General features: G+C 39.7%; 1 protein-coding gene across 2 annotated transcripts in view; it reads left to right on the forward strand.

Annotated features, from left to right (window-relative positions):
• plekha8 (pleckstrin homology domain containing A8) overlaps positions 1 to 16,103 on the forward strand; it is a 38,072-nt gene that overhangs the window by 7,912 nt on the left and 14,057 nt on the right. For both annotated transcript variants that reach the window (XM_012965568.3, XM_002932787.5), the window contains exons 3-6: positions 112 to 267; positions 2,157 to 2,281; positions 12,725 to 12,883; positions 15,832 to 15,872. In XM_012965568.3, the coding sequence (XP_012821022.2) occupies positions 112 to 267; positions 2,157 to 2,281; positions 12,725 to 12,883; positions 15,832 to 15,872 (481 nt within the window). The remainder of the gene's footprint in view (positions 1 to 111; positions 268 to 2,156; positions 2,282 to 12,724; positions 12,884 to 15,831; positions 15,873 to 16,103) is intronic.

The following is a 16,103-nucleotide window of genomic DNA, read 5'->3' on the forward strand; positions in this document are numbered from 1 at the left end:
AAAGAATGCTTTGCTTCCTGCTAGGCCTGTACTGGTCACCAGGTCATCATGCACTTTGTGAATTTTGAGTTGCACTGTCACTTCACTTTTCTGATTTGTCTGTATCTCTAGTTCATTCCACAGATAACACACGCATGGATTTAGCTATTCCAGGAGAGCAGTATTTTTATCTGAAAGCTAGGACAGCAGGAGAGAGACAGCGGTGGCTTGTTGCCCTGGGCTCAGCCAAAGCCTGCATTACTGACATCAGAACAAAAAAAGAAAAAGGCAAGTACATCTTTTCTGATATAATTTGTTTCCAAGTAAGGGTTAGGACATGTTTTCACAACACCATTATCCCCTTGGCTTTTGTGAAACCTGAGCTGCTTTGCAGTGTAATTTCACAGGGTTTTAAAATTGTTGTTAAATTTGTGTACAGTACGTTTGCTTTGTCACCTTGGATATCAGCCATCACTAGGAATGTTAAAATACTTCTTAGATAAGGAAGTAAGGGCGTGTTTATGAAGATTGCAGAAGCCCATATTAATGGTTTTTTGTAGCCTTAGGAAAACTACTTTTAATTCCAGTAAGCAGTTTTTTCCAAGACCCACACAATGTGGCAACCCTATCATATGGAATTTCTTGGCTGTAAACCCCACTCAGTGATCATTAAAAGATAAGCCCGTTATCCAGAATGTTTCGAACTACAGGAAGACCATCTCTGATAGGCTCCATTTTAATTAAAAAATCAGATTTATAAAAGTGATTTTTCTCTTTTTCTCCGTAATAATAAAACAGTACATTGGGGACAAAACAATCCTATTGGGTTTATTTAATGCTTAAATTATTTTTTTTAGTAGACAAATTATGGAGATCCAAATTATAGAAAGATCCCTTATCCAGAAAACCCCAGGTCCTGAACATTCTGTATAACAGATTGCAATATAAAGACAATACAACCTTGAAGGAGTGTAACCTGTGGTCACATCCTTTATATTTTGTGTGAAACTCCTCAATTACAATTATTCATTTATTACATTTGCAGTATTGTAAAATAGTATTATACTTTACAGTAGGGGTGCTTTATTCCTTGTGTTGTATAATAGGTTTGCATGTTTTGCGTACAAGTAATGGTCTTTGGACATGCTAGTCTTTATTCCACATAGCATATAATTCATAGCTAACCCAAAACCACAATAAATTTTAACTGTAAAATAACACACCTTGTATTTCATTCAGGATGGACCCTATTGCTGGTGATATCTTTAAAACCTTCATTGCTTGGAGAGGTTTAAGTACCCTACTTGACTCCCCCTAATGACCTAGAGGCTAAATACTTGAAAATCCAGTCAGTAATCTTTCATTGTTGCTCATTGAGAGATGTACCAAATATTGCCCATACACAGTTCAGAACAGAGAAATTTTTTCTCAAAAGAAAAACTAAACATATGGGCGTGTTTGCAGGTCAGAATAGGTAATGTTGAAAGCACGGCGTGTAAAAATGAAGATATCATGTCTGCATAGCCCTTCCGGTCCTAAGGCACTGTGCCAACTAGTAGCTTAATGCACAGAGGGCCCGATTCACTAAAGTCCGAAATAAGGAGTGCTATTTATAGCATGCGTTAAAAATCTTATCACTTCTTATTTTTCGATCGATTCACTAAAAGGACACTTGTCATAATTAAGAAGCGATGTTCTTGCCGTTATTTATCTTGCGACGACATATTTTCAAGCAACGTGCTGCGTAATATGTTGTGCGCTGCGTAATATATTGCTTGAAAATATGTCGTCGCAAGATAAATAACGGCAAGAACATCGCTTCTTAATTATGACGTGTCCTTTTAGTGAATCGAGCGAAAAATAAGAAGTGATAATATTTTTAACGCATGCTATAAATAGCACTCCTTATTTCGGACTTTAGTGAATCGGGCCCAGAATGTCTTAATGTCCTATATATATTGATAATGGGTGAGTGCAGAGGATCTCTTGTTGTTGTCTATATGTATTTTGTGGTCACAACCTCATTGCACCCCCGCCTAATGGTTTAAAATTTAGTGGTTGAGCACAACTTTCCACTTTTTTGCTATAGGCATGACATAGCACATTACATTTTAATAATTTGTGTTTAATTCATGTTTTTTCTGCAAAATTATTTGAGTTTTTCTATTTTCTTTCAGAATTTAGTGACAATACAGAAGAACTGAAAACAAAGATGTCAGAATTAAGACTGTACTGCGATATCTTGGTTCAACAAGTGAACAAAACAAAAGAAATGCCTGTCAGTTGTACATCAGAACCACAGGTGAGTAAAATTGTGCATTGATGTACTTGAGGATATAGTGTAATGTAAGAGTTTTCAGTACTGAAACATTTTTTAGGGGATGGGTTGCTTCCCTACCTAAATACATAGATAATATAGTGCCCCACAGGGTTCTTCTGCGGATCATAGCGACTTGGTACAGGTGGTTCTCAGAAACAATTAAACATTGGTATAGTTATATTGTGAGAGGATATACTAAGGGTTGCAAAATGACACACATGAAAATACTTGTAGTGCCATATTTTTATGGTCTCTCCCTGTATATCAGTGTTGTCCAACTGGCGGCCCACAGGCCGCATCCCCCCACCTGTCTGGCTGCGTTTATGGCTTACGTTTGTGTAAGCTTTAAATGGTATCAGTACTGTGATTAACTGGTCCCCTGCATAGTTCAAACCTCAGATTCATTCTGCAATCCCCCTGTATTTTTTTAAAATGTAATCCCCTGTGCTGTTCACACCTTTTAATCTCTACATTGTTCACACCTTAGGCTCAGGCTGTAATCACCCACATTGTTCAACTGTTCACACTTCAAACAGCTTGTGTGTCCCAGACACACAGGCAGGGTAGGGCAGGCAGAGCATGATACACAGGCAGGGTAGGGCAGGCAGAGTATGGCACACACAGACAGCATAGGACAGGCAGAGTATGGCACACACAGGCAGCATAGGGCAGGCAGAGTATGGCACACACAGGCAGGGTAGGGCAGGCAGAGTATGGCACACACAGGCAGGGTAGGGCAGGCAGAGTATGGCACACAGGCAGCATAGGGCAGGCACACAGGCAGCATAGGGCAGGCAGAGTATGGCACACACAGGCAGGGTAGGGCAGGCAGAGTATGGCACACACAGGCAGGGTAGGGCAGGCAGAGTATGGCACACAGGCAGCATAGGGCAGGCAGAGTATGGCACACACAGGCTAGGTAGGGAAGGCAGAGTATGGCACACACAGGCAGCATAAGGCAGGCAGAGTATCGCACACACAGGCAGATTATGGCAGGTTTTTGCTGTACTACCACCACTAATATGGGTATGGTCATGTGATAACATGGGTGTGGTTTCAAGTTGGTGTGGTTTAAAAAGGGGAGTGGTCAAATTGGCTTCCATTATCTGCCCTCCATCATGTATACCGGAAAAATTCTGGCCCTCGGTACCACATAAGTCGGACAGCACTGATTTAATTAATATATTGACTCTGTGCAAGATGGCATGCCCGTAAAAGATGTTTCTAGATAAGGGATCCCATAAATGTACGTAACCTTTTAGCATAACAATCACATGCTTTTATATTCCAAGAGTCTGCAGAGCTGCCAATCAGCAATCACCCTAAACCTTATCCTGGTTTACATCATCCACTACTGTACACTCTGTACATCATCCACTACTCTGGGCCTGCACAGAGAGGTGCCTGTCCCAAAGCTACAGATCCCTCTATGTATTTCAGTGTGTAATTTTTCTAGATGTTATAGTTTCTAAAAAAAATTTGCATCACATTTTATGTATTATGTAACAAATACAGGCTAAAACTAGAAAGAGAAGTTTGAGAACAAACTTCATGTTGGTTTGAAAGAACGTGAAGTCACTGAATGAAATTTGATTGGCTGTTGTTGGCTCCACCCAGTTTTTCTAACCTTGTTATATAGTAAAAACCACTGTGCAAAGTTTAGGGACCCTGGTTTTAATAGTGTCTGAATGGCAGCAATTTAAATTTCCCCACTGAAAGTCAATGAGTGACATCTGATTGGCAGTTGGTGGCTCCTCCCACTTTTTCTAACCTTAAAGAGATACTGACACTAGAAATGAAACCTTTTTTACATCTATCATAACATTGTCTTTGCATAAGCTTTATAATTTTGCCAAAAAAGTATTTACTGATGCTTTTCCATTCCCTATCTGATCCCCCATGTTCCCCTATAAGGGGGCGGCCATATTTGTACAGCAGTAGGCTGTTAGCATTAGAAGCTATAACTGACAGGCTGAGAAGGGACAGTCAGGTTGGCAAAACAGTCAGATTTAGGAACTTCAAGCAACAATTACATACAAAACCAGCCCTAACAGTGAAAAAAGATCAACATGACCTATAGGTAAGTTTTTATGTAGATTCATAATTTGAAAAGTAATTTTTTCTTGTCAGTATCACTTTAAACTGCAGTTGCCCCGTGACTATCTCTGCAAAGTTTAGGGACCCTAGGTTTATTGTTAAAGAATGGCAGCAGTTTAAATTTAAACCAATAAAAGTCAATAGGTGAATTGTGATTGGTGCTTGGTGGGTGTGCCGAAGTCACCCTGTGACAAACTGCAAAGTTTGGGCACCCTGGCATAAATAGAGTGAGAATGACAGCATTTTATATTTAAGTGAATGAAATTCAATAGATAAAATCTGATTGGCTGTTAGTGGCTCAACATAAAGAAAAATCTTCAGCACACCACTTACATACATGTTCTCAAAGGGTGCTTGACTTCCTCGGCCGCTCCCAAGACTTTTTTCCATGTATCTTTGCAAAGGGGAAGAAGCACACCAGTGTGTCGGCAATGCCTTTAAATTATTTATTTGCAGTCGCACCTGAAGAAGGGGTCACCCCCGAAAGCTTGTGCTGTTTGTTCATTTCTGCAAATAAATAATTTAAAGGCATTGCCGACACACTGGTGTTAGTGGCTCAACCCACTTTTCCTATTTTTGAACTGTCGTCCCCCAGTCACCAACTCTGCAAAGTTTGGGGACTGACAACATTTTACATTTGGCTGTTGGTGGTTCCACTTACTATTTCTAACTTTGCAAAGTTTAGCAACATTAGAATTAATACTTAATTAATGGCATCAGTTTAAATATAAACCAATGAAATTTAATGGGTGGAAATGGATTGGCTATTGGTGGCTCAGACCACTTTTCCTAACCTTTAACCTTTGTCCCCCAGTGACCAGCTTTGGAAAGTTTGGGCACCCTGGCATTAAACGTGCGAGAATGGCAGCAGTTACAATTTCCCCTCTGAAATCAATTAAAGAAATGTGATTGGCTGTTGGTGGCTCCGCCCACTTTTTCTAACCCTGAATACATAGTCAGCCAGTGACTGACTTTGGAACACTGACATAAATAATGTGAGAAAGGCAACATTTTAAATTTAAACCAAAATTCAATAGGTGAAGTCTGATTGGATGTTGGTAGCTCCACCCACATTTAAAACCTAAAAATGCAGATCCCTAGTGACCCTTGGTGTTAATTCTTCGAGAATGGCAGCAGGTTAAATTTCCACATTAAAAGTAAATAGGTAAAATCTGATTGGCTGTTGGTGGCTCCGCCCACTTTTTCTAATTTTTGGACTGCAGTTACCTGGTGCCTAACTCTGCAAATGTTTGGGGACCCTGTCATTGAAAGTCAATAGGTAAAATCTGATTGGCTGTTTACAGCCCCAGCCACCCCCACCTATGGTTGGGCATCCAACCATCATCATATTTTCATTCAGGCTGACCCCATGACTATGTCATTCAAGTTTGGGGAGTGTAGCCTCAAAGCTGTAAGATTGGCAGCAGTTTCAATTTCCCCTTTAAAGTCAATGGTGAAGTTTGATTGGCTTTTGTTGGCCCCTCCCACTTTGGGTCATCCAACAAATGTCGCTGTTTCATTCAGGGTGACCCCATGATTATGTTATTCAAGTATGGGGGGTGTAGCTTCAAAGCTGTAAGAGTGGCAGCAGTTTGAAAATCTTTCCTGTCAAAGTCAATGGGAAAATTGGGGTGTTCGGAGCGGCGCCACAAAAAGACAGGGGGCAGGATCGCTTAGATAAGCACAAGAGAGTTTGGGCGTTGTACCCCTAAAACTGTAGGAGGAGTAGCGTTTAGAAAATGGGGGGCACTAAGAATAAGAAGAAGAAAACGCGGAAGAATAAGCTGAAGTTGAGTTTTTAGGGGTTTTTCGACATCCCTTCCAAATATACCTGCTAAGTTATTATAGTAGGGAAGCATTAGATGTAGAGTTTCATTTGTGAATGTGATTCAATACCCAGATATTTATTTGAATGAAATAGTTGGATGTAGCCAAGTAAAACTTATCATTAGATCAGTACAACCTTTTCCAAAGTCTCTTAACAGAACTGTCACAGCCATAAAATGTTCCTATTGTAGTGGATGTTTTATTTCCTTACACAGGTTTTATTATTTTATTCTTAACCCCCATATTTAATGAAAGGAACAAAGTTTGCCCAGGTGAAATAACAAATAGCAACCAATAAGATGTTTTCTTATAAACAGACCAATAATTGCTACCCGCTGATTGGCTGCCCATAGGTGATTAGACATGTAGCAAACATTGCACCTTTTATAACATAATCTAAATGTAAAAAGTGCTTTAAAAAAATAAATAAAAGCCAGATTGCAGGAAAGTGTCAGACACATACAGACACGGAATATGTAATTGCTACATTGTAAAAACAGTGCTATAAACCCCTACTCAACGACAGACAGAAATTTGACATTTTATTTTTCTCTAAACACTTCACTTCTACTATTCTCAAATTCTATAACTAAACAACTGTTTTCAGCAGTATTCAGGTCCAATTTTATTTTAGGATTGGGAAGGAATATAGACACATGGGGGCATGTTTACTAAAGTTTAAAGGGGTTGTAAACCCAGTCATAACGCTGTCCCCCTGTGCCCCCTAGTTTTGCTATAGAAGTTGTCAAAAAACATAATTATAGATGCAAGAAAATTTACCAGTGAGCATTTTACTAACTAAAACCCTCATTATAAGTGCAGGCGAAGAGACCAATGAGAACACAGATTCCCATGGCTATGCCAGGCATCTTGCTGGTATCTTACATATAGAGATAATTATGACATTTTTTCCCTAATTATATGACACAGGAATCAGACATGGGGATAAAGGACAGACGTTCAGTGCTAGGAAACTGTGCTTAACACAAGTATAAAAAATATACCTGGGGGTGCCAATAAGGTCTGTGATTGGCTGTTTTGTAGCTCCTATAGGGACTAGTAGCCTACAGGAGATTCTGTTTGGCAGTACAACTGGTTTTTATGCAACTAAACTTGCTCCAAGCCAGGAATTCAAACATAAGAACCTGCTTTGAGGCCACTGGGAACAACATCCGATGGAGTTGTGAGATGTTGCTCCCGAGCCACTGGGTGGGGATCACTGGTTTAGTGTATAACTCGCATTGCCCAGTTCTAAGTCAAACCTCTCAGCCAGGTGGCATCATCCTGCATAGCACTATTTAGTATAATCAGCAAAATTAGAAACAGTACTTACAATGCCCACTTCCAGGTTATTAATAAACAAAGGGCCCATGACAGACCAACCCCAAAGACCCCTACGGCACGCCCAACCCACCCGAAGCACACGTACCTTATCCTTAACTTTGCCGTGATTGGGGAAGAAGCAGGTCAGTTGGGGAGCACCAGTGCTTCCCAGAGGGGATTGGGTCTGGATTGGCAAGGCCAACACGAGCCAGGGCCCATCATCCCTGCAGCCCAATCTAACCCTGTCTGTTATACAGATATGTGTGCAGCCTGTTATGATAATTCAGTGCTTTTATGAACTTCACAAGCTGCTGTAATACACTGTGTTTATGAAATAATCAGCAAATCCTCTTGCCCAGATCACTGGGGTAAGGTCATGTGTGTAAGCACTGCAGGATTTAGGTTACACTGCCATTGCTTTTTATGTCTTCCTTGTTAGATAATTGGCAGTATTTTATATGAATCTATAACAGGGAATTTGCCTGTGATTTTTAGATTATTAATTTATTTAGATGTTCATTTATCATAAATGAAATCGAGAATTTTTAGCAATATACAGTTTAAAAGTAATTTCCTTTTAAATGTGTGTTTAGGTTAAGGGACACTATAATCAAACCTATAGTGATACTAAAATCTACAGTTAGTATTGATGTTGGTATTGATGGTTTATGTATGTGAATTTATAGATAGGTCAGTGTGGCTTTATGTATGTGAGTGTATAGATAGGTCAGTATGGGTCTGTATGTGAGTGTATAGATAGGTCAGTGTGGGTCTGTATGTGAGTGTATAGATAGGTCAGTATGGGTCTGTATGTGAGTGTATAGATAGGTCAGTCTGGCTTTATGTATGTGAGTGTATAGATAAATCAGTGTGGCTTTGTGCATGTGAATGTATATAGGTCAGTAGGTTTGTGTGTGCTGGGTTGACTACTTGGAAATGTTGAACTTGATGGACTCTAGTCTTTTTTCGACTTTTTGTAACTATGTACAGTATATAGAAAGTTGTGCATGATAATAGTGTGAAGTTAAATAGTTTGAAGCATGTGATTTTCCATGATGATGGACCAAAACACCATTTCCCTGCAGTCAGTTGCACAGAAAATCACTTCCTTAAAATCTGAATTTTTCACGTTGAAAGCATTGTTAAAACTCAAAAAATTTGAGTTTAAACAAACAATCGTTTTCATTAATCCTTTTCATTTTTCCCAAACAGAAATTGCTCCAGCAGCCATTTTAGGACCATAGGCACTCATTCTTGGGAAACAATAATGTGTTTAAGTTTCAGTTGAAACTGGGTGAAACTGAAAACAATGATAGGTTTAACTTTACCTTGAAGGGTGTGAAACTGAAAACCGTGAGCAGATTAAGTTCCCCTTTGAAGCTGGGTGAAACTGAAAACAATGAGGGGATTAACTTGTCCTTTAAGGACAGGCTGTCACTGACTATTCTATTGCTCTGCTATTCTAAGCCTCCATAGGACTCAATGGTACTCGACAGATCAAACCTGTCAAATTTTTATTTTACGAAAAAAAGTTAACTAAACATTAATAAATCATGAATTATGGGAGTTATTTTCAAAAAAAATTCTGGAAATAATAACGAAAAAATCGAGTTCTGGTGAAAACCCACGTGTAAATCTCAAAATTATCTAGAAGTAAGGAAAAATCTGACTATCTCATAATTGCTTAGTAAATGTGCCCCTTGTTTGTTCTGATGACTTACAAGTTAGACCAGTGCTGTCCAACTTCTGCGGTGCCGAGGGCCAGAATTTCTCTAGCATACATGGTGGAGGGCCGCTAATGGAAACCAATTTTGACCACTCCCTCTTTTTAAACCACACCCATTTTATCACAATGGTGGTAGTGCAGCAAAAAACCCAAATGCTTGGTCCTCACTGCGGGATTTCAACCGTCTTTCATATGTGAAAGAATTATATTATGTCATATTAAGACGTACCCTTAAATCCATATGCCTCCTCCTCCTCTGTGGATAGCACAGCAGCCCCCAGCACATAATTACACACCTTAGGGACCATTTAATGGCTATTTCCAACTGCCAGAACAAACCCCTGTCAGGTTCACCTCCCACAGCCAGCATAGGGCAGGCAGAGTAGGGCACTCTGCCTGTCCTATGCTGCCTGTGTGTGCCATACTCTGCCTGCCCTACCCTGCCTGTGTGTGCCATACTCTGCCTGCCCTACCCCACCTGTGTATGCCATACTCTGCCTGCCCTACCCTGCCTGTGTGTTCCATACCCTGCCTGCCCTCTGCTGCCTGTGTGTGCCATACTCTACCTGCCATACCCTGCCTGTGTGTTCCATACCTTGCCTGCCCTATGCTGCCTGTGTATGCCATACTCTGCCTGCCCTACCCTGTCTGTGTGTTCCATACCCTGCCTGCCCTATGCTGCCTGTGTGTGCCATACTCTGCCTGCCCTACCCTGCCTGTGTGTTCCATACCCTGCTTGCCCTCTGCTGCCTGTGTGTGCCATACTCTACCTGCCCTACCCTGCCTGTGTGTTCCATACCTTGCCTGCCCTATGCTGCCTGTGTATGCCATACTCTGCCTGCCCTACCCTGTCTGTGTGTTCCATACCCTGCCTGCCCTATGCTGCCTGTGTGTGCCATACTCTGCCTGCCCTACCTTGCCTGTGTGTGCCATACTCTGTCTGTGTGTGCCATACTCTGCCTGCCCTACCCCACCTGTTTATGCCATACTCTGCCTGCCCTACCCTGCCTGTGTGTTCCATACCCTGCCTGCCCTATGCTGCCTGTGTGTGCCATACTCTACCCTGTGTGAGGCAGCATAGTCCAGGCAGTACATACAATGTCTGAGGTGTGAACAGGTTAACAATGTGGGTAATTACAGCCTGAGCCTGAGTGTGAACTCTGCAGGGGGTGAACAATGCAGGGATTAAAGGGTGTGAACAGCACAGGGGATTACATGTTTAAACAATACAGGGGGATTACAATTTGAATCTGAGGTGAGAACCATGCAGGGGGCCAGTTAATCTCAGTACTGATACCATTTAAAGCTTACTCAAAGGTAAACAATCAAAGCAGCCAGACTGGTGGGGGGGGCCACACAGAGGGGGGTCCCGCGGGCCTCCAGTTGGACATCACTGATTTAGACCATGCTCATATGGTCATTTAGTTTACACCTTCTGCATGCTTGCCTTTTATATTTTGATAACAAATTTGTTTTTGATTATAACTGTGACAAAACAGTCTGTGGTAGATACTGATAGGACCTCTCAACAAACAAGTGGTCACCATTCTGATAGTTTTCTTTAAAGGGGATGTTTACCTTTATATTAACTATTTGTATGTAATAAATACAATAAGTATGTGCCAGCATGGTTTTATGCGTAACAGATCTTGCCAGACTAATTTAGTCGCCTTTTATGAGGAGGTGAGCAGGAACCTCGATGCTGGAATGGCAGCTGATGTCATCTACTTGGACTTTGCTAAAGCGTTTGATACAGTACCACACAGAAGGTTAATGATCAACTTGAGGAATATTGGCCTAGAACATAATATTTGTAATTGGATAGAGAACTGGCTGAAGGATAGATTACAAAGAGTGGTGGTAAATGGAACATTTTCTAATTGGACCAGTGTGGTTAGTGGAGTACCGCAGGGGTCAGTCCTTGGTCCTTTTTAACTTGTTTATTAATGACCTGGAGGTGGGCATAGAGAGTACTGTATCTATTTTTGCTGATGACACTAAATTGTGCAAAACTATAAGTTCCATGTAGGATGCTACCGCTTTGCAGAGCGATTTGAAAAAATTGGAAAACTGGGCAGCAAACTGGAAAATGAGGTTCAATGTGCAAAGTTATTCACTTTGGTAGAAATAATATAAACACAAACTATCTACTGAATTGTAGTTTGTTGGGGGTTTCCTTAATGGAGAAGGATCTAGGGGTTTTTGTAGATAACAAGTTGTCTAATTCCAGGCAGTGTCATTCTGTGGCTACTAAAGCAAATAAAGTGCTGTCTTGTATAAAAAAGGGCATTGACTCAAGGGATGAGAACATCATTTTGCCCCTTTATAGGTCCCTGGTAAGGCCTCACCTTGAGTATGCAGTGCAGTTTTGGGCTCCAGTCCTTAAGAAGGATATTAATGAGCTGGACAGAGTGCAGAGACGTGCAACTAAACTGGTAAAGGGAATGGAAGATTTAAGCTATGAGGTTAGACTGTCGAGGTTGGGGTTGTTTTCTCTGGAAAAGAGGCGCTCGTGAGGCGACATGATTACTCTGTACAAGTACATTAGAGGGGATTATAGGCAGATAGGGGGTGTTCTTTTTTCCCATAAAAACAATCAACGCACCAGAGGCCACCCCTTTAGATTAGAGGAACGGAGCTTCCATTTGAAGCAGTGTAGGTGGTTTTTCACGGTGAGGGCAGTGAGGTTGGGGAATTCCCTTCCTGGAGATGTGGTAATGGCAGACTCTGTTAATGCCTATAAGAGGGGCCTGGATGAGTTCTTGAACAAGCATAGTATCCAAGGCTATTGTGATACTAATATCTACAGTTTGTATTAGTGGTTGTCTATATAGTTTATGTATGTGAGTGTATAGATTGGTAGGTGTGGGTTGTGTGTGCTGGGTTTACTTGGATGGGTTGAACTTGATGGACTCTGGTCTTTTTTCAACCCTATGTAACTATGTAACTATGTTATGGATTTATTCTAAACATACTTTATTTTGTATGATGTTAGCCTTCCTAACCTGCATATGTCCTGTCTGAAAATCATATATGAAAAGAACAGATCAACTGTGAGGGTTTCATTCTATTGTTATTTATATTTTTTTATATTTGTCATCAAGCTATTCCAAACCTGAGAGATGCAGAACAAAAAAGTACATATTTTTAAAACTATGTAAACATTTAATCCTAAGTGCAACTGGCATTGAATACTGATGTATACATCATATTAATGTTAAATGTCAACGTTAACTACCCATTTAACAATAGTTTAATGCAGTAATTCATTAATTAAACATTTGACATAGTTTCTAGGTGTAAATAAAACATTTTTGAGGGATGATAGTATCCTCTTAACATGGTAGTTAATAGCCATGCATTTTATTTCTCTGTTATTAAACTGTGCTATCTGTAATGTGTTTGTATAGTATCTGTATTATCCTTACATGCAAAATTATTTCTTATTGTAGGACGAAATTGACATGGGAACGCTCCTAAAATCGACTTGCAATACTTTCCTGAAAACCCTTGAAGAGTGTATGAAGATTGCAAATGCAACCTTTACATCTCAACTAATACATGCCACACCACCAGGATCACCTCACCTCTCCATTCTCAGACCCAGCAAGGTAGTGTGGCGGATTTGCTTCCATGCCACTTGTGTTTGAAATGTTCAGGCATGTAACATTCTAGTTCTTAGATAGAAGATATTCAGGCTAATGTAGTGCTTTTTGTTTTGATCTGTCTACTGCAAAGCTTTACAATAATGCAAATATCTGATTGGTTGCTATAGGTAACTGAGCCCTGCATTGTAGTGTTTCCCCCAATGTGTTTATTGGCATGTTACAGTAACATCAGAGTTAACAGACTGTAACATGGTGTAACATGTTTTGTTTTTTTTATATTTACCCATAGGCTTAATAATTGGTATTGATAGGCATCTCTACTAAAAGTGAGAGAGGACAAAAACAAAAGAAAAAAAGCCCAACCTTGATACTTTGGAGAACACAGAGAAGATGGGTTTGCACAGGGGTGTTTTCGGCCCCTCCAATGTCGCCCAGGGGGTTCTGCATCGCTAGTGTACAGAGTGCAATTGCGCTCTCTACACTAGCAGAGACTAATTTCCGCCTTAAAAAACGGAAATTTGCCTCTTAAAGGAGAACTAAAGCCTAATTAAAATGTTGTACATTTTATTTTGGGCTTCTGTACCAGCCCAAGGTTACCACAACCCATTAGCAGGGAAGATTTGTGCCTCCAAAGATGCCCCAGTAGCTCCCCATCTTTTTTTCTGCTGCTTCCCTACACACGCTGTATGCTGCCGTCACTTACTGAGCTTAGGGACCCACTTACAGTATACTGTATAAATAAATAATAAATGTAACAGTAAAAAGCTGATTAGTAATTAATTCAGATTCACATTACATGACAGATCTAAAAGAGATCAGTTTATAATGTAAAATATGACATTTCTAGCCGTATTCATTTTTAGGGTTTAGTTCTCCTTTAAAGTTACCAGGAGCGGCTTTTTGCCACCCCTGGTAACTTTGGGGGTGCTGCTGCCTGAGGTGAGTTTCTCAACTCAACTCATGGTAGCAGCGCCTCTGGGTTTGCAGGAAAAGGCTTATGGGGTTATGTAATAAAGGACACAAAATTTGCCCAGGAGCAGTAACACATAGCAACAAATCAGCAGAAAGCATTTACTGGTCACCTGTTTAAAGGCAAACATCTAATTGGTTGCTATAAGTTACTGTTGCTGTGCAAATGTTGTACCTTTTATTACATATAGGGGTTAGATCTGTGGTAGGCTTTTAATTTTTTTTATTAACAAAACTAATACCACAACACAGAGCTACTCATATTTCACACATTCAGTGCTTCCATTATCTTAGTATCCATGTAATGATTTACAGCTTTTTGTCTATATTCTGCTTTGTGGCAATATACCTTTTGTTCAGCATGGGTGCAGTTAATAGGTCTTGTGCTGAACATTTATGCCAATTCTTTTAATTACAGAAAATACTTTTTTTTGTTATTTCTTCTAATTAAACAGGCAAATTAAGCTATTCCATGATTGCCGTTGTAAAGTATATAATTTGATTACCACTTTTAAGGTAATTTTGCTCCTCTGTTAATCTAATTATCTGAAGCTTTTCCATATCTTATTCTTGCGAGGCAGTCTCCCTTTATGCCCTGTTTAGCTCAAGAAATAGCAAAAGATTTTTTGTTATTAATATAATAGGCTAAAAATATGTTCAGCAGAAACCTATTTACTGAACTCATGTTGAACAAGGGGATTTACTGCCCCTTTAACAGTTAAGTGAATGTAACATTTAGGGGCACATTTACTAAGATCTGTTTTTTATCTGGACTTAAAACATGAAATCGTATTAATTCGGAGTAACCACAATAATTTCCGAAGTTCTAAAATTTCACAAAAATGCTTTTATCGTTCGTACGAAAATATCGCAATTGCGTTCCGAAAGTCACAATATTTTCATTCCAAAAAGTTTGTTATGCCACGAGAACCTTTCTGGCTTTGATGCCTTCCATGTCTAGCTTTGGAAGCCTTCCATAGGACTCAATGGTACTCGACAGATCAAACCTGGTGAAAAGATAGTCCCGAGGAAAGTGTTACCAAAGCGTTAACGAATTCCGAAATGTGGAAATGTTCGTATTCTTTGCACAAAGTACGATTTTTTTGTGGAAATGTAACGAAAACCACGTGGAATTTTAACAAACTTTTCTCATACATGTCGAAATGTTCTATAAGTTAGAAAAAAGATAGAAAAAATACGAAATTATCTCAAAATTGTTTAGTAAATGTGCCCCTTAATGTCATATTTGTTGGGGTTTATTTAAAAAGACTGGGCAGATTTTTGCCTGGGCAGTTACCTATTGCAACCAGTGATTTATTTTAGCCATTTGCAGGGAGAACAATAAAAGCAAATAATTGCTTTCTGGTTGTCATTGGTTGTAGGTTTGTCCAGACTTTATAAATGTCTTTCATGCTTATAATATGGGCAGGGGCATACATGTTTACGTGCTTTATATTTAGTGTTTCTTGATCTGGCCTCTACCTGTCGAGAGTTCTTGTTAGCGTGCCTACTGATTACTAAATAACATACTGCTTTCTGTCAAATAAACAAGTTCTCTGTCTCTCTAAATTGAGAATCACCTCCTGTCTCCAACATGTCTGTGTATTATGCTTTTGTGCCAACAATGACAGTTCTGAATTGTCTGCAGTGTTAACATGCTTTATGTCGGGCTATTCTTTGTCAGGAGCCAGTTTCTTAAATCTGGAAGACTGCATAATACTGAAAACAACAGCAGTGATGCTTTCTAATTTAGACCCATTTTCCATTGTAAATGTCAAATTGGGTAAACTATTCAAGCCAAACTACAAATACTGAGCACCCACACAGGTGTTGTCTGCCGTACATGATTGTTATCATTGTTCACGACACCAAGTAATCCAAGTGTGACTGCCCATGCTACACAAAAACCATTGCATGTTAAATATTTGATAAAAGGATTTAGCAAACTGGTGTTTCATGTGGATGGTATTGTTTCCCTTTAGGTGCGCCATTCTACATCTGCAGGCCATATTTCAGCACAAAGGTTAGTAACAAATGGCAAATTAGGATTAGCTTTAATATTAAACTGGAAGCTTGGCTTTAAGTTATGTCCATAGAATTATATTTAGTAAAATTATTTTTCATTTGGCAAACAGAAATCAGATTGATTATTAATTAATGTTTTTATATCCAGGCTTTAGTAGTTCAATGTACCGTTCTGGATATTTTCTTCCTAGTGTTCCGAGGATTGTAAGTCTAACTGTAATGAGTCCAC

The sequence above is a fragment of the Xenopus tropicalis genome, chromosome 6 (genome assembly GCF_000004195.4).
Source record: "Xenopus tropicalis strain Nigerian chromosome 6, UCB_Xtro_10.0, whole genome shotgun sequence".
Taxonomy (NCBI): Eukaryota; Metazoa; Chordata; class Amphibia; order Anura; family Pipidae; genus Xenopus; species Xenopus tropicalis.